This window comes from Magnolia sinica, chromosome 8, assembly GCF_029962835.1.
Source record: "Magnolia sinica isolate HGM2019 chromosome 8, MsV1, whole genome shotgun sequence".
Lineage (NCBI taxonomy): Eukaryota > Viridiplantae > Streptophyta > Magnoliopsida > Magnoliales > Magnoliaceae > Magnolia > Magnolia sinica.
In genome coordinates, this window is record NC_080580.1 from 3786970 (window position 1) to 3805837 (window position 18868).

The 18868-nt window shown below is 40.1% G+C and overlaps 1 protein-coding gene across 1 annotated transcript; it reads left to right on the forward strand.

Annotated features, from left to right (window-relative positions):
• The first annotated feature begins 5520 nt into the window (after positions 1 to 5520).
• On the forward strand, positions 5521 to 15578 carry LOC131252627 (uncharacterized). The gene is made up of 6 exons (XM_058253274.1): positions 5521 to 5652; positions 5748 to 6148; positions 6839 to 6954; positions 11570 to 11813; positions 12958 to 14154; positions 15196 to 15578. The coding sequence occupies exons 2-6, from the start codon at positions 5768 to 5770 to the stop codon at positions 15436 to 15438; spliced, it is 2181 nt and encodes a 726-aa protein (XP_058109257.1). The 5' UTR covers positions 5521 to 5652; positions 5748 to 5767; the 3' UTR covers positions 15439 to 15578.
• The last annotated feature ends 3290 nt before the right edge of the window (positions 15579 to 18868 follow it).

The following is an 18868-nucleotide window of genomic DNA, read 5'->3' on the forward strand; positions in this document are numbered from 1 at the left end:
GGTGGTCACCAACCATACGTTTTGAAAGCTACAAATAGGGTATATCCAAACAGGCCATAAATATCTATGTCCAAATATAGTCATTGGAGATCCCCCTTATCAGAAGTTGCTGGTAGACCCCACCTTTTCAAGTTTTCCAACAACCATTTACAAGTTATTTGAGGTTCTAAATAACCTTGCTGTCAACTCAGCGTCAAATCAGCTAGGTTTTTAAAGCTCATTTAAACTTTTAGCTTCAAGAATAAATACTACCGAGAAAAAAAGATCAAGTGCTTCCCGGCCTCCTTACGGATAGACCCATCCCAATGGTCCCATGATGGCGACTTAATGGAACCATGGAAAACAACACCTCGTGATATGAGAGAGAGAGAGAGAGAGAGAGAGAGAGAGAGAGGCATGCTCACCTAGGCGTATGCGCACCTTTGCACACGTGTCATGGGTGTCGAATCTGAACGGTCCATAAGATGCGGAAGCCCATGAAACTTTAGGGGGTGAATTTTCACCCTGATCTAAGATTCTGGTGGGCCATAGCAAAGAGAAATTCAAATCAAGGGAAGGAACTGTTTGCATTTTTATGGCCACTGAAGTTTTGGTTCAAAGTAAAAATTGGTACTAGGGGTTTTTATGAGGTTCTGCTTCATGTGCACCGTTCAGATTTTCGACACTCATCCAATATGATGAGTTCTCAAAAAAGTTATTAGGTAGTCCGTGGTTCGCAGGTGACCGTTCCTATAGAGAGAGAGAGAGGGGGGGGGGAGGGGGGAATGCTCACCTGTGCACCTTCGTACGCAGCTTGATCTAAAACTCTAGTGTCTAATGGCCTTGCATGTATATGGGCCAAATGGCCAGGATAGTAGCCAGCAGCCGCAATACACATGCCCTCACAGATGCCATCGAGTACAGTTTCATCTGGGTGAAAGAATCTGAGATAAACAAGAATTAGACAAAACTACCAATTTACATAACATTTTATTACCAAGAAGCAGCATAGATCAAGCGATTATCTAAGAATGCTCCGAGTTGTTTAGTTGAATAGGCAACTCACTTCATTAATCCCCAGTACTAACTACACAAGCCCAAGCTCAGTTGAATAAGCAACTCAGTTCATTACCCCCTCCTATCCCATGCTTTGGAAAAGCTAGGGCACCATGATATATAGGTTTTATCCACTCCATCAATCTATTTTTCGATATTATTTTAGAATATGAAGTCCAAAAATTAGCTCGAGTGGACCACACTACAAGAAGCAGCGGTGATAACCAAGCCCATCATTGAAAACTTCATAGGTCCCAAGGTGATGTTTATTTGCCATCCAATCTCTTCATAAGGCCACATATCTGAATGAAGGAAAAACACAAATATCAATTTGATCCAAAACTTCAATGGCCTCCAAGATGTTTTCAACAGTAAGAATTTAATCTCCACTACCTAGTCCACTCAAGCCTTAGATCTGCATTATTCTTTGGCTTATATCCTAAAATGATATGAAAAATTAAATATACCAAATGGATAAATGGGTTTTAGTGGGGTGAAGATGGCCTAGCTACAAAATAAAGAGTATTATTATTATTATTGTTATCTTTTTTCTTTTAACGGTTTATTTTTTTACCTTTTCTTCTAGCCATTCATATTCCTCTTTTTTACTTTTTCTTCTAGCCATTCATTTTCCTCAAAAGCACGTGACCCATTAGACAAGTGGGCAAACTTATTTTTGTACGGGTCATCATCTCTAATTCCTTAGCTCTCATCACATTCATTTAAAAAGGCCATTGATTTGACAATCCCAACCATTTACACAAAGCTGTACAAAAATAGCTAAAATTAATGACATTTTACAGCATTCATTACATGGTTAGAAATGTACGATTAATGTGATTTTTTTTTTTCAAGATTGGTCCATTTATGGAGCTTGTGATGAGCGGATGGACGACAGTATCACAAGGTCTAGAAAGGTAAAGACACTTTGTCCTGGTAATCTTTTTTTTTTTTTTCCGTCGAATCTTCCAAAGGATGCTTGGAATCTTCTACAGAGAAACCTTTTTGCCTCATGAAAGAGAGTGGGAGCTATTTGTTGAAAGCGACGTTGATATTTTGATGGCTTCCTTCGAACATTTGTACATCATTTCAAAGAAGCCCTAATGCAACAATCAGAATCCTTAGATCAGTGTTCTACAAATAGGAAGAAAATACAGCAACGGTCTGCATTCAATTGACAAAAACACAGAAGAAAAATGGAACAGTCCGGCATGTTGGTTGAATGTGGACCAGTGTTCGAATCATGAATCTCATTGATTCTTTTGGTCCGTATGTGGCCCATCTGATGCATGATGTGACTTGATCTTTATACATGGAATCTAGACTGGTGGGCCCATGCATTGAGCACCTTAGATCCATGCCTCCCACATGCTATTGGTGCTCACTTATACTGAAAACCAATTAAGCGTCTGTACACAACAAAGGACCACCCATTAATCTTACAGCGCAGTCCGTCCCATGAGGTCGAGCTGTGTGGGCCCCACCGTGTTGCTTTTCGAACATCTAACCCATCAGTCAGATGCACCATTCCATCGTGGACCTAGTTCTCAAAAATCAAGTCAATCCGTGACTTGTGTGGGCCACACCACATACAGAAGTGGGGAGGGGGTGTGCACCATTAAAACATTCATAATCAGTTTTTTGGGCCCGCCAAGATATGGTTTGCAAATCCAGCCCATCCATTATGTGTGTCCCACTTGCATGAGGGTTCAGACGAAGTTTCAGCAGCATTCAAAACTCAAGTGGCCACCACCAAGTGCTTTTATATGTTTTAACGGTATTTCACATGATTTTAGATGGTACGGCCCACCTGAGTTCCGCATACGACTGATTTTTGGGAATCCCATAATTTAGAGGGTACCCATCAAATACACGGTGTTGATGGTCGACACGCATCACGGTGGGGCCCACACAGCCCAACCTCATGGGAGCTAATCATGAGGTGGAGCGCATAGTACCTTTTCCATATATATATATATATATATATATATCCAAGCTGTCATGTTTTTCCAACTCATTTTAGGGGAGGTAGATTGTGTCTTACTTGGCTGGGACGGTAATTCATCTGGGCAAGGCTCTAGGCTCTATATGGCTCATTGTGATGTAAGAGTTTTATCCATATCATTTATCACTTTTCTTAGATCATCTTAAGATAAGATCCTAAAAATGAAGCAAGTCTACGACTTAGTGGACCATATTAAATAAAGTTGTCGTGATAATGACACCCACCATTGAAACCTTCATAAGGGCCATCATGATGCTTTTTTGAACCATCCAATCTATTCATAAGGTCATGTAGACATGGATAAAGTGAAAAAACAAATATCAGTGTGGTCTGAAAACTTCTTCAACTCCCAAGAAGCTTTTAATAGTGGACATTCAATTCCCACTTTGTGGTACACTTAAGCTTTGTAGTTGCCTCATTTTTAGGTTCATACTTTAAAATGACCTAAAAAAACGAAAGAATGATGTAGATAAAACACTTACATCATGGTGGCCCCACATATCCATGCCCAGGTATGACACAATCTGCACCCCATCTTAGGGCATGGATCCAAAAATGAAGCAGGCTCACATTGGGGAAAAAACCAATCAGGATGGGTCCATACGATGAATCAATACTACTAATAATAATAATAATAATAATAATAATAAGCAACTATCTCTTGTTTTCTATTGCTTGGCCCGTTTGATTAAATGGTTGAAGTTGATTTTTGCACTATGTGGTCCCATGTATGGCTAACCTCTTGGGCAGGTCCACACGCAGACAAAAGGTAGGAACTTATTCACTAACTGTACGTTGGCTTATCCTTCAATCCAGTAAATTCGATTATTGGGCCGCACGATTTAGACAGTTAGCTTACCGTTCAATACAGAAACCATGTCACTCCGGTAGAGTATCAAGGAGACACCACCTAGAGAACTCCCTAGGTGGGTGCAACCTATGCCCTATATCCACGTCGCCCATCTGGTTTTTCAAGCTTATTTTAAGGCATTGACCAAAAAATGAAGCCGATAAAACTCTCAAGTTGACCACACCATAGGAAAAGGGGTCATTGAATGTTCACCATTAAAAAAATCTTAGGGCCCACTGTAACATTTATTCGTGATCCAACCTGTTGATAATGTCACACAGACTTAGACGATGGTAAAAGATAAATAGCAGCTTGATCCAAAACTTTTGTGGCCCTAAGAAAATTTTAACGGTGGAAATTCAATCCCTACTGCCTGTTCCACCTGATATTTATGTCTGTTTAATTTTTTGGACCACCTATAAAATAAGCTGGAAAAACGGATGGACGGCGTGGATATACAAGCATAAGTCGAGGTAGCCCCACGGTCAGGGTCCCACGCACCTGGCTGAATCCAGCAACTTGAAAAGTTCTGGCGCACGAGTCACGACACAATCATGACTTACCCTAACCGGACCCCTGGGCACATGTTAGCAAACGGCGCTTCGTTTCTCACCAGACAATGATACGGTAGAGCCGGTGCAATTGGAATATGGTACATTTATCTATTAATAGGCCATGGATGGAATATTTATGTTTTAATCTGAAACGTCCATCTAGCCATATATATTAATTATAGTACAATTCTGAAAATTTTCACGACCGTCCAAACATCATATCATTGTTTTCTACTTTTCAACCTTGAGATTTTCCTCCTCCCTATGAAGAACAATGATTTGATACATAATATATATTTAATTTAATTTAATAAAAAATAAAAGTAAGTGGACGGTTCTGATTGACACATCATTAGGTAAATGTACTTTAATGGTATGTATGGCTCTAACATACTCTGGTGCTATCGCCTCTACCGTGTCATCTCTTCATCCAGGGAAGCCGTAAGTCGGCCCGCATATTATCACACGGCAGAGCCGCTGACCGGAATACGGGAGAGCAATCTCCCACACTACACGTGGCACAATCAATTATTCATCATTACCGTTCATCTAGTGTACCTGCTCTTTGGATGGCCTATGTTTCATGAATCCCACCTGCCAACCAATTTCTAGCCATCGATTTTGTTTACTAAAAGCATTTGATGCAAGCATTTTAACTATCTTTTTTCTACCGTTGGTACACAGGTCATTGATCAGATGGTTAAGATCTTAGAATCTTTTTGTACTTTGATCCCTTTGCCATCCACAGGAGTAGAAACTAGCTGGACGTATCAAAATAATAATTCACCCTGCCATGTGTATGGAGAAGAGATGGCTATAGCGAATTTTGGTTCTCCTGGTTCTACCAAATCATTTCCCGCCAGACCTATGACGTGTCACCACTTAATATCAGCTTCTGTTGGGCCCATTTTCGGTGCCACGTCGGATGAATGACGTGAACGAAAGCTACGTGCGTCCGGACTCGAAATAATCACAAAACCGCATTGGATAACCGAATTTCAGTTCCACGCTTTCTCTATAAATATCACGGTCGTTCTTATCTTGCTTTAATCCATTGGCATCACAGATTTCATACGGTTGGAGCGTTTCTTTTATAGTTTTCGCCCTTTTTCTGCTTTACCGAAGAGAACCCTTCCAAGCGATCGACGGATCTGACGCTTCCTTTTCCTCGATTTCTCCGATCTACCGATTTCGTCTGAATTTCTAGGGTTTCAAGTCGCTTCCTCGTTCGATCTCGAGGATTTCGTGGTTTCTTAGACAGATCGCGATTTACCTAACCTCGTGGGTTCCGGCTGTTGATTAGGTTTGATTTGGGGATCAGGGATGGTTTGCTCGAAGAAAGAGGATTTTGACGGCAGCGCGGAGGGATCGGATCATGAGAATCGGGCTCCGGAGGATGTTGCTGAGATCGAAGGATCCGATATCGGATCTTCTGAGCCTTCCGATGCTAGTCCGGAGAGCAGGATCAATGCGAGTCAAGAGATCGGTCTTGCTGAGAGGCTTAGGGATGCTTTCAGAGGTGAAGGGGATGTAGATCTGCTGATTCATCAGGACGGTCGACAAAACGGCGTTTTACAGTGGCTACAGGCTCTGGACTTACAGGTCATTGGTGCCTGCAGAGCTGATGAGAGGTTGAAGCCGTTGCTTAAGCTCAATGTTTCTGGTGGCGTTGATGAAGACCGCCTGATGGCTCAGCTAAGCCAGGTCTTTTGGCTGTTTTTCTTTTCTTTTTTATTCTTTTTTATTCTTTTTTCTTTTTTTCTTTTTTTCTTTTTCCCTTCTCGGCTCCTCTGCTTCAGAATATCTATTTCTCAGATTGGCTGTGATGAATTTAGATTCCTTGCCGTGGGGTCGACTGATTTTATTTGAGGGTTCTGTTTTGTCTGTGTGAAAATCGATTTGGACACAACATTTCTCTGGAGATGGTCTCATAGAATGTTTCATAGGGATTGCAGAAACTTTTGATGATGTTAGGATGTTGTTTTACTTACATAGAGGAATGTTGTAAATGATGAAGGCAGAGGACATTCTCCAACTTTTCACCTAGTGCAATACCAAGGAAGTGCTTGGATCCTTGAATGTCTATGATTGTAATGAAGACCTTTGAGCGCTTGTCTTGTAGCTTCTGATAGATTTGCCCCTTTAATTATAAGGGTAAAGAAAATTTTATGGGCAATGATAAGTAAGAACATATTACGGCTGCCATTAATGGATAAAAATATTAAACATGGCGGGCTATATTTACATTTGGTGGCTATATTTACATTTGGTTATTGTTTGTTCAAGTATTCTTTTCTTTTAATTTTTCCGATGGGACTAATATATGCTTGTTCCTGCATATTTAACATTTTATCTTGCCAATATATGATCTCTTGCTTTGTATGTTCTAAACAGCATTTTGAGGCACCGGAAGTTGGTATGCTAGCAAGGTGCTTGTGCATGCCCCTTGTATCAATTCGTGTTGGAAAGGTTATCAAGCAAGGGACTCTTTTATGCCCAACAGCTACAAGGTAATGCAGTAATTTGATTGCAAATTCTATCTCCTACATGATTTGAAGGCTTGTTCAGTTACCTTAGAAATGATTGGCACAGGATTTATAAATATCTATAATATTGATATGTGTCAGCGTTATAATAATATGGTTACTTGTGGATAATACAAATCTATGTGTTATCTGTAATGTTTGTTGTTATTTGCTTTTCTTTTTCCATATCAAATGAAATTCTTTGCTGTTTGATTTGTTTCCAGATGCATTGCATTCAGTTTCATTCTTTGAGTTGAGTAGAATATTCAACTTCAGCTTTTCTTATGCCACTCGACTATGTGGTTCCATGTTTGTAGTTGTGAAGTTCCCATAGTTTTTAGATGAATCACAATATTGGTTTGGCTGTCTGTCAAGACGAGTCTGAATTGTGTTTATCATGCTTACATTGCATATTTTCATGCCTTTTATTTTTTGGATATTGTTTTTAGGAAACGATGCAACTGTTCTTTCTTATAAGTTGTTTTATGTTCATATCTGGGCATAGACTTGAAGAATTGTCTTATATCCTTTTGATTTAATCCTGAAGTGCTATGCAAACTAGCTAACATTCTTTTGGGGGAACGTGGATCTCTTGCTCTCGGTGGCTGCTAAGCACATGTTTGCCTACATGGATGTAAGAGTAATACATGCTTTGAAAGTTTATGTTATTTAGCAGCCATTTGACACACACACACACACACACCCATTAAATTCAAGGGTTATATATTATCATTTTAGGTGAATTTTAGGGTAATTTAGTTATTTCCCAGCAACTTCCACATAACTGTTCTGCCTAGTCAAATCAATTTGTCTACTGTCAGATATGTACTAAATGTTATAGACCACATAGCCATTAGCGTTTCACTTTCGACTGAGGGTGGGTTCTAATGAGGCAGAGAACCCTAGGAAGTTCAGTCAATTATTGAAGCCTCTTTTTCAAGCAAGTCTGGTAAGCAAAGGTGATTCAAGTAATTCCATTAAGTCGGCCTCTACTGTTGATGCTGTGTGTTCTGGACACTTGAAATTAGATCCATTTTAGCTAATAGGAGGATTGTATTTTCTAAAGTTCCAAGATGACAAAGGAGGTTGTTGCTTCCCTTGTTAAAGAACGAGTTATTAGATGGTCACCCAAAATGGGCTCAGTGGTTCATCTCTTCCGACATGCTTTTTTCACCTTTTTTTTTTTTTAATAGAATATTTGTTACCCTCCAAAGAGAAGTTTCTGCTGCATAACTTGGATTTGGATACATGTTATTGTTAGATGCAAAGCACAGATTTACAACCTCAATTATATTCTCTCTACTTGACCCTTACAGAAACACAAGAGCTTCTTGTATTAAGTGTGTAATGAATATATCAATCCTTTTACTTTTAATCCCGTTTAGATGTTCGAATGGGTAAATGACTCTACTCATTCCTTTGTTTGCTTAACTTGTTTGAGGGTTTACATGCTTGATTGCCTATTTAATGCACTGTAGCTGCAACTGTACGGGCTGAGCAAATTCATACTCCTTGTTTAATGCTGTCGTCCATTTAGCCTATTTTGACACCAGAAGTTTTTTGATATGATAACGTTTAGTGTGATTAGGTGAACTGTGAACATTAGGAGCAAGCAAGGAGGTTGTTGTAAAAATTCAGATCTCTTCTCAATTAGTTGTAAGTAATATAATGAAGCAACTAGTTTGAAACCTGTGACATCTTTAAATGTGAAAGGTTATCTGCTATTGTTGGACATCTGCATAACTCAACACCGTTGTTGTTGGGCTCTGCTAATTTGTTTGCTAATAATCAGGAGATGTAGTGGGGTTAATTTAGAAACTTATATTCTCTTGATATTGCATCTTTGTTTATATTTTTTTTCCTTGAATGTTTTTAGTTGATGATGTTGGTTTGCACTTTATTTACAATTCAAATGCCTGTATTGTAATTTAATTTGCACAGCTATTTTTTCTACAGAATTTGACATTTGTATGACTGGTAGTCTGTCGTCTGGCATTAAGTTTATTACCAAGATAATATGGCTGGTAAATGTATCCTGAATTTGTTGAGATTTACCAAAATTGTGGGTATATTTCAGCTTATTGATGGTGACACTGTTCATCTCTCCAAATAAAGCTGTCTTTTGATTTGTAGGTAAATGGGCGTGTGTGATGTTCTATTATGATCTCTGAATTATGAGGAAACGAAGGTAGATTCTTTCGTGGCCCTACAATATATAGATTCTCTTATTATTTCCCATCTCCTATTGCTTATAGGTGTACACCTTTTCTATTTCTAATAATGTGGCCTGTTGCCAAGAATGGTAGTCTCGGTCTTAAATGAGCTTTGGTAACTCTTGAGGTATTCTGTTTATGTGTCAGATCTATTATGATTCTGTAATGTGACACTTTTTGTACAGTAGAAGATTACGGATTCTGTTTGAACAATCTTTCTTACGTGTGTTTGTTTCACACATCCTTGGAAAAATTTCTTACGCCCTCTGACTTCCTTTTTACTGGTGAATGTCAATGGGCGGTAAAAAAGTCCTGACAGAATGTTTCTGCGGTACTTGTATCATACTTCAAATCCTTGTCAAGTGGAGGGATCATCGTTTTGTTGATGAAATTTTCCTGCTCGTTTGAGTTTTGTTCAACTGCAGATTGTTTCTTTAGTTTACTTTTATTTTTTATTTTTGGATTTTGTGAAGAATCTTTCGGAATGAAAACAATCAACAGAGCAAAAGTATGTTATAACTCTTAACAGATGATGCAAATAAATACTCATCACTAGTCTGAGCACATTTCTATTCCTATTGTATATGGAAAAACCAAGAAGAGAAACAATAGAAGGCTATAGAAGTCGAAATGTAACAAGATCTGTGGAGGTTCTCTGCTGACTGCTCATTGGCCTGCGTGCATGCCCTAAATTCAGAAATTGACAATCTAAACAGGCTGTGGCTACCTGGTTTTGGCAAAGGCTCATATCTATATACTTTCATACTCTCTTCTTTTCTTAACACCGAGCAGCACTAAAATTAGTTGGTAAAGGATCCTTTAGTCCTTAAAAATCTATTAATTTGTTGCAAATGGAACATAGCAGGATTTGTTATCCCAATTGACATAGAATTTTCTTAGGTTTACAATCACTACATGTTCACTTATCTGAAGTTTATTGAACTTTGTCCATAAACTATCTATACATGTTTGGCTTGAATGCTGCTGCTGTGAGCAGAAGGCAGTGTCGATTCGAGAACATCTTCTACGCCTTGCTAGAGGTCTGTGCCAAAATTCTGGAGGTGTCAGTCTTTTAATTCCACATATGAAGTAGGATTGGATACCCACTAGTTGGTGTAACAAGTTGCTGCATATACGTATATCTTGTTTATGTAGTGGGAATTTGTTTGTTTTGTCTATTACAAAATTGGTTTGCAGTGGCTTCGGTGGTTAAGCTTAATATAGATGGTTCACTATAAAGTTGAAAACTGCTGCTGATTAGAGAGGACCCTGAGTTGGATGCATATACTGGCAAAAAATTGAATAGTTTTAGCAACTAAGGAACTACATTTTAGTAACTTGTCTGATATTATCTATGCTGTAGTGTCACCCATTTGGCCTAATAGCTAAGAATTGGATGCGGGCATGCCATTCTTGAATTTTGATTGAACCAGATGCTGAATGTCCATGTTTGCTGATACATTGACAAGGTAGGAACCAAACAATGTCACTCTATAAGATGGTGAATGATTAGAAGCATTTATGACCATCGTTTTTAAAAAATCGTCTGGTGCAACTCGGTGTCATCTGAGTTGAAATGATTTTGGTCCAAAACAATATGAGCCACCTGGCTGTTGTTAACCATACTGAGCAGGCATACCAGTTGAAGTTTTGATTGACCCAGATGCTGAATGTCCTTGTTTACTGATAAATTGACTGGGTAGGAGCCGAACAGTGCAACTCTATAAGATGGTGAATGATTGCAAGCAGTTACGAACATGGTTTAAAAAATCATCTGGTGCAACTCATTGTTGCTGAAGTTGAATTGATTTCGATCCAAAACAAAATGAGCCACCTGTCCGTTATCAACCATACAGGGCAAGCCAAACCATTTTACTCACACTCCAAAACCACTGTTGAAATCGTACTTTTGACTTGTTAAACTTACCTTTCTCGTGATTCTTCAAAGTGCATTCTGCTGATTTATTACTTTCCACTGGTTATATAAAAATATTACACGTATGGCTGCTGCATCTCTATTTATCTCCTTTTCTTCCAAATGCTTGTTATGTCCATCATCTAATGTGAATAACTAAGGAAGAACTAATTTTGCTCTGCATTTTGGTCATTGATCTTGATCATACTTGTTACATTCTTTCTCTGGTTGCATAAAGCTGGATCTTCTACCCTAAATAAAACTCCTCTTTGTATGGCTATACTCTCAAATGATCCTATCAATGTAGCAATATGGTGGTCCACAAATATGCTCTACAGCAGTCAGCAGCCTCTATATATATATATATATATATATATATATTAATTCACTGTTTTGGCAACTTTTGTATTTTGCTTTTGCTGTCTTGGACTATTTTAACAGTCTCTTCATGTTATGTTTTTTCATGGTGCAGGGGGCATCTGAACCTCACCCTCTTGCCTTCATCTGATTTGCGCATCTCATTCACCGGTGATGATGGCTGCACTGAAAGACTGGCTGTCTTGAGTACAATTTCGGAGAGCTCAGCAGTGGTAATTGAAGAAATTTCTGCTGACAGTTCCAGTCGCTCATTTCTAGTAAAGCTCCCTGAAGGGCAAGTCTCATACTTCTGGTGCTCGGAGAAGTCCACACTTATTGGGGCTGAGCTACTCACAAAGGTAAGTTTACAGCTTTGACTTATAGATGTTTCTGAACAGTTAGGCAGCCTAGACACAAATTCATACATGGAGAAGTTTAGGAAATGCTGGGATACATGATGAGAGAGACACAAAAATGTGTAACATACAAGTGGTGACATTAGAATACAAGTTTTTCTGTAAGGAGCATTGCCACCCGAATGTACAAGTGGGTCAGAGAGAGCTGAAACCCTTGCCAATTGCCATTGGAATTGCATGCTTCAGCGGCCGAGGAGCTTTACCCTGGCATCTGGGTTGTGTCTGCAACAGGGTCACCTTTGTATAATCTTAGGGTTCAAAATATTCAAACTTGTTTGGAGTCGACCTGAATTGAAAAGGAGTTGAGAAGCCATTTTGTTGTTTAGTACTCCACAAACTGTTAATTTGAGTTTCTGAGTACCCAGTTGGGTTTTTCGTGATTTCATCAAGTCCACAAGTTATTGAAGTGGGTTCTTTGGAAATCCTCATGGGCTGTGACCGGTGCCTCACGTGATCCAGGCACATGCACATGTATCAGAGATCTGCACATACGGATGTGTCAGAGATCTGGGCCATTCATTACGCCAGTTACATTGTGAACATGCCATGGACTAAAAATAATGTTGTTCTGCTGATCGGGCAAGTCAAACTTGTACAAGAAAATGGCCGACTAGAATTAAGAAGTCTGATGTACATCCGTGGCTCACTTGATGATTTTGCTACCCTACTTTTTGGTACGTAGCATTTTCACAGTGCGCAATACCTGATGAATGTCCTGGATCTATGACAGATGTGCCATGCACCAGATTGCTGACATGTTTTGTGCCCCCTCTTTGAATCACAATCCAATCCTCATTCCGCCATTTTGTAGCAGTATTTAAAAATAAAAAATAAAATAAAATAAAATAAAATAAAAAAATCAACTGAATAATTATCTTTGTTACATGAAGACAATACCAAGCATTTGAAATTGCTTACTTTTTAATATTAAAAAAGAAGAAGAAGCTCAATAACCTAAAAACATGCCTGTTTTCTCAAATCCTTCTCTGTTTTAGGTTCTGATTTTCTTTATCAGCACGACTAAATGTGATGCCTATATGTGTACTGATTTTTATTTTTTTTCTTTTTCTTTTTATTACTTTGGCAGATGAAGGATTTACTTCGGGGGAAACCTTCTCTAGCTGAACTCACTGGGATCTCAGAGTCACGTCTGAATTGCTTTGCAGTTCACCTCCGTGCTTATCTCCTTGGGTCGACAAGTGCCACACGATTGGATCCAACTGTTTTGCCCACCACCTCTCTCACAACTGCATCTAACCTGCCTGAACTAGACTCAAATACCCAATCTCCCTCCACTTCCTCAAAGCCTTCCCGTGCCCGACTTGCCTCCAGTCATCTGGCAAGGTCACATTCATCTCTCTATCAAAACGGTCTTAGTCCAAGATCAAACACTTTCAAGGAAGGCTTTCCAAGAAATTCTTCCTCTATTATAAGAAGTGGGGCCCGAGAGAAGTTCAGGCGGCGTGGAGATAGCCATTGCAATTCCTCAGCTGTTGACAATCCACCCATTGCCTCAATCTCCAACACGAGTACAATCCAAACACCTTTAAGCGAAACTGAAAATAACAAGTGTCCTGAGCACAGCGGATACTGCAATCATCTTCCATTAAGCTTGCCAGAAACATTGAACGGATCTCCCCATCCATCATCATTCAGTCCCTTATCATACCACCATCTTCCATTATCCCAAGTTTCCACCTTGAGATCTTCTCTATTATCTCCTTACTACTGTTGGTGCCCTCCCTGCACATCGTCTTTACAATATACCATAACACCTAACTTGCCATCGAATACAACAGAATCTGTGTCTCTGCCACCTCTGTCATCTTTATTATCTGCAGGAAGGTCATCAAGCTCTTGGATCCCACCCACACCACCTATTGATCTGGCTGACATGCCATCATTAGACTTTCCTAGCTTTCTGCCAGACCCACTGGTTCGGTTCCCCCTTCCTGTCTCTTCTTTCATTACCATGCCTAGCTCACAGCAAATCCCGACATTCACACCTCTAATGTCCGACCCGATCGTGCACATTCCTGTCATTGATGTCTGCTCCTCTGGGCAGGGGTATCTTGTTAGTGCTGGCCCAGCTATTTCCACAACGATCTCACCCCCACTTCCCAACCTTGTGAATTCTCGGATCCCAGATGCTGAATCGATGGTGGAGAAAAGTGCTAGGGAGACATTGCGGCTACTCATTAGTTCAACACAGTCCAGCCCGCAATTGATTGAGATGCTGCCTGCTGTCTTGACCAACACAGATGAGAACATCTTGTGCATTCATGTGAGTAATTGACATAGCTCATACTTCCGTCTTTGGTTTTTTATGCTTTTACAGTTAGTTTGTGGGAAGTCTAGGTGTGCTGCAACATTGCTGTATTTGACTGGACATGACATTGAGGCTTTGGAGACTCTGAATCTCAGCTTAGCAGGCCTTGACCCCAGATGGAAACACCCATCCAAACGCCCCACCTGCCATTCAGCAGGCATGGCTAATGTAATCCAAATTCCCCACCTGCCATGCAGCAGGCATGGATTATGGTTTCAAAGCATTGAACACTTCCATGTTCCAAAGAGAGCTCCAACTGCTTGCACTGTGACTTTAGTGGTTGTAGTTGGAAAAAAAAAAACCTTGAAATTCACTTGGAAAGCCCACTTTGATGGTTGGATCTACATGATGCATGGTGCATCCAATTTTCATTATGGGGCAACCATGTCAGACTGGTTGGATGCCATATGACACCGTGGTGGGATTCACTGCCCAATCCGTTTTATTTACAACTAGTTGTAGGTGAGACCTCTCCATGTGTAAAAGCCCACCAGACCGATCTGGCTCAACTGCTTCCCATGGTGTTGCCAGGTTTGCTTTTGCTGACTCCCGTCTGTGAACCTTTTAAAAACAGGACCGATGGTTCCCCTCCAGCCGGGTCGGATGTATGGCCCATTAAAAGACCCCAAGGCAGTGCTTACTGATATGAGGTCATCCTGAAAGTGTATTAAAAGGGGGAAGGATGGTCAAAGTGGCCAACAATCCAGTTTGCAGGAGGTGGACCAGCCTTTTCTTTTTGTCAGGCCAGTTTATGGTGCATTCCCAGTTGCCTGAAAATTACTAACATCCGGTGGGTCTGATTTTCAAACCCTGTCATATATATGATGGATTTGCAACTGTTGCATGGCATGGATGGGTTGGCTCATATGGTCAAATGTGGATGGTGCTTGTGTGCGATTGTCAAAACTCACATGTCGTCAGTGCAGGTGATGTTATTCTGTTGTGAAGTCAAAACAACTGGCATCATCTCATGTTGTTCTCTTTTTCATGGAACAGGAAAAGAAACATAATGCAATGATCTCTGGTAGCCGAGGCCTTTATAGTGGGGCTCAAGACATAGATGTCGTTACAAACAGCGTCTCAGCTATGGGGTTTGATTTTCTCCCCACAAGATCTGTCTGTAGGAGTGGTGCTAGCATCATCAACACATTGATTGAGCATGGTAGCAGCAATGAGTTGTCGGATGGAGAAGGTGATCCCTCATCATTGGATGAGGATCAAGGAGAGCTGTCGCACTGAATATTTTTGCCCATTTTGATATTCGAAGCCAAAGCCTGGAATGGCGAGCCCCCCAAAAATGTAGATATGTGGCTGGAATGGTGACTTTTCTCAGTGTAGTTATTGTGTTTCATATATGTTTGAAAATCTGCCAATTCTCAGGCCCCTTTGGCTCTTTTGTGCTTCCTCTTGCAAGGGGCATGTTTGCAGTTGGATCCACTGTCATGGCCCGCCCTGTGCATGCATGCCTCTGTGGAAATCGTGGCAACAACAAATTGGCCATTTCATCTGTTGAATACTATGTTTTCAGCCAGCCTGGTGTAGTCCAAGGTTGTGGTGCAAACAGCTAAAAAAGCCCTATTGATCAGGGAGTCGTCCATACATTCCAAGGGCTTGGGTCTAACAATTAAGTTGACTGATCATTGTGATTATTGGACCGACTGACCTTACATGTGGTTCACTGGATCAGTTCTTGGACTAGGGCACCATTTTTCCATGTTTGTTGAAATGGAGTCGGCTTCCATGCAACTATTCCTACCTTTAATAGGGATTTCATGACATGGTAATGCCACGTTTGGATGCACAGTGGGTTGAATTGTGAAAAGTTGTGTGAATTACAATAATTAGTGAGGTTTCCTAGCAAGTCCTAGTTGAAAATAATGTGACTTGGAGCCCAATCCGTTTATACGAATGATCATTTGCCACTTTCTTAGGTTGGATGGTGTATCCAAATATGCCATAAGCAATGAAAATATTAGATAGGGAACAATGCTTTGAGGAGAGAGAGGGAGAGGGAGAGTATTTTTTTAACGAGAGAATGAACATCAGTCCAAGGTATATGGATTATAAGGCTCTTTAACACACCAAAAATCACAAACATCTAAATGGTTGAATTCTCTGGCCCTTGTAAATTTTGATGAATCACACATTGGTGGTTGTTTCCGATAGATGAATGGATACACGGAGAAGAAAGCAGGTCAATGGAAATTCCGGTCCACACATAACAACTGAATCTCCTCCAGAAACCGCTACCCACAAGTGTAGCATTTATCCAGGAAATCTGAGTTCTGGATCATGCGGGACCCACCATGTCTGGCCAAAAACTCAAGCTGTCCTATCAGGTAGGCCACACATTTTATGTAACAGTGAACCGCCATGTCTGGCCAAAAACACAGGCTGTCCTACTAATAGGTAGGCCACACATTTTACGTAACAGTGAACGGTCTTAAAGAGCTTTCAACATCATCCTTATTGAGTATAGTTTTGAATTTATACCAAATCTCGATACAAAAGAAAAATGAATTAAAATGAGTAAATAAAAAATATTTCCTCACTAACAATGGGTCCCACATTATACGTCTCAGATATCTTACATCCTCCAATGGCACATGTGACTTCATGTAACGGTACGTGTGGAGGGTGCGTGTGGGGTTGACAAAGCCACTTCTCTCTATACAGATGCCACTGTAAACCAAGTTATACTCCATCCACCCATTCCCGTCTCATTTTAGGACATCGCTCAAACACGAAGAAGATTTAAAAATCAAGTGGGCCACACCAGATTGTGATCGATATAGTGAGACCCACCTAAAAAATGGCATTGGTGTCCCAGACAAGTGCCACGTCTAGCATGTTCTCAAGTCCCCACTTCTCCCTTTGGATTGCAGAGGATGCAAATGTCCCTCGTCAAGACAAGCATTAAACTCCAAAGGGCTGGACTACTATGTTAGGTGATAGTTCAGTGACACTTTGAAATTGGTGGTGCTTCATCCTCCTCACATCTGAGTTATAGTTTTCAGACTCAGGCCATGTATTTAAGACTTGACGACTCGCCTGACTCAGCCGGGCTTGAGTCAAGTCATGACTCGCCCAACTGGCACGTAAATTGATCCACTAGATCCAGTGGTACACCCTCCTATGGAAGTCTCGAGTCCAATTGATTGGAACACACGTTATGGTCCACCCAAATGATAACCTCCAACCTATCAAGTGAATGCGACATCCCGCCTTTCCAATAGGTGGCCCACCATGAGGATCACGTGGTGCAAAAATCAGCCCCATCTACTCATCAGCTGCACCACACCAGAGAAAAAAAATTCCCTGCCATTGCTAAATGGCAAAATTTTCATGCCATTTCTACATCCAATGAGTTGGATGCAGTCATGTAGATGATTTTTTTGTAACGAAAACCTCATTGTGGGCCCACCCTATTGGATGGATTGGAAGTTGCACACATGAAAGGTTGGAAATTATCTGTTTGTTGGGTTGACCACAACTTGTGGTCCAATTGGGAAAAGGAGAAGAAAAAGTCTACAATTTGGTCTAAGATTATTATTATTATTTTAATGCTGTAAATAAGAAAGGCCACTTATTCATGGCCGACCATGCACTGGGTCATCTTTGTATGAAAAAATAGGCCTCCAGACAAGCGGGCCCATTGTGTTATCATCTGTTGTAGGAGAATATATTATGTAGGCATATTGGGTCTTCTCGGGATTTGAAGATATGATCTTCCACTCTCCTACAATTTCAAATCATCACTTGATCTAAAAGCTCAAGCTCTCTAATAATGGCACGTCGATGTATATCAAGGGACCTTAACCCTAACATGACTCACCTTATTAGCAAATCAAAAGTATTTTTGGTCCAGTACATCTTCACAATGTACGCTACCAGATGAATGATCTGGATATCTGACACGTGTGCCATCCGAGTATGGAGACCAGCACCTCATGGGAGCTATCATGTGGCCCCCATTACTAATATGGTGAAAGGGCTCTGCCCAGCTCCCCAAGGAAAAAGAGAAATGGTCCATCGTTTGAAATAAGAACCTTTTTAAGCTATCCTCTATCCACGACGAGGTCCTTTTTATCAATGGCTTTACGTCATTGAAACATGAACTCAGATAGATGGAATGTTTTTTTATATATCATACATGCATTTTAAATTGAAACCACCATCAAATGCTTTTAAACCATTCATTCTTTTTATATAACAACGGCTCACTTGTTAATTCCAACGTATTCATAGGCGTATTCATGAGCCAGGGCAAGATATTCATTATTGGCTAAGGCTAACCTGAGCCGGAGACCTAAGCTTTAAGCGGGCCACATATACACAAAGAATGGGACATTTTAGAGAAATGAAACAAACTGTCTACAAGTGAGATGAGTAAAGCTTAGGCCGCATAAACACAAAGAATGAGACATTTTAGAGAAATGAAACAAACGGTCTACAAACGAGATGAGTAGTTGCCTGAAATCCTATTTGAATATACGCTAATAAGGGGGCCTTTTTCTTCTTCTTTTTTTTTTCCCTTTATTTTATTATTTTAACTTATAATACTAAATAAGTTATGTTTAAATTAAATAAATAAATAAATAATTTAGTAATCACTTTTGTAAAAAAACCTTATTAGCTTAAACTTACTTATAAGTAAGAAAATTTTGTT

What these genes read in the sequence shown, in the direction of transcription:
- LOC131252627 (XM_058253274.1), top strand. Translation starts at nt 5,768, where the DNA reads ATGGTTTGCTCGAAGAAAGAGGATTTTGACGGCAGCGCGGAGGGATCG. An exon ending in TGATGGCTCAGCTAAGCCAG is followed by an intron (nt 6,149 to 6,838) that starts GTCTTTTGGCTG and finishes TGTTCTAAACAG; the next exon opens with CATTTTGAGGCACCGGAAGT. An exon ending in AGAACATCTTGTGCATTCAT is followed by an intron (nt 14,155 to 15,195) that starts GTGAGTAATTGA and finishes TTCATGGAACAG; the next exon opens with GAAAAGAAACATAATGCAAT.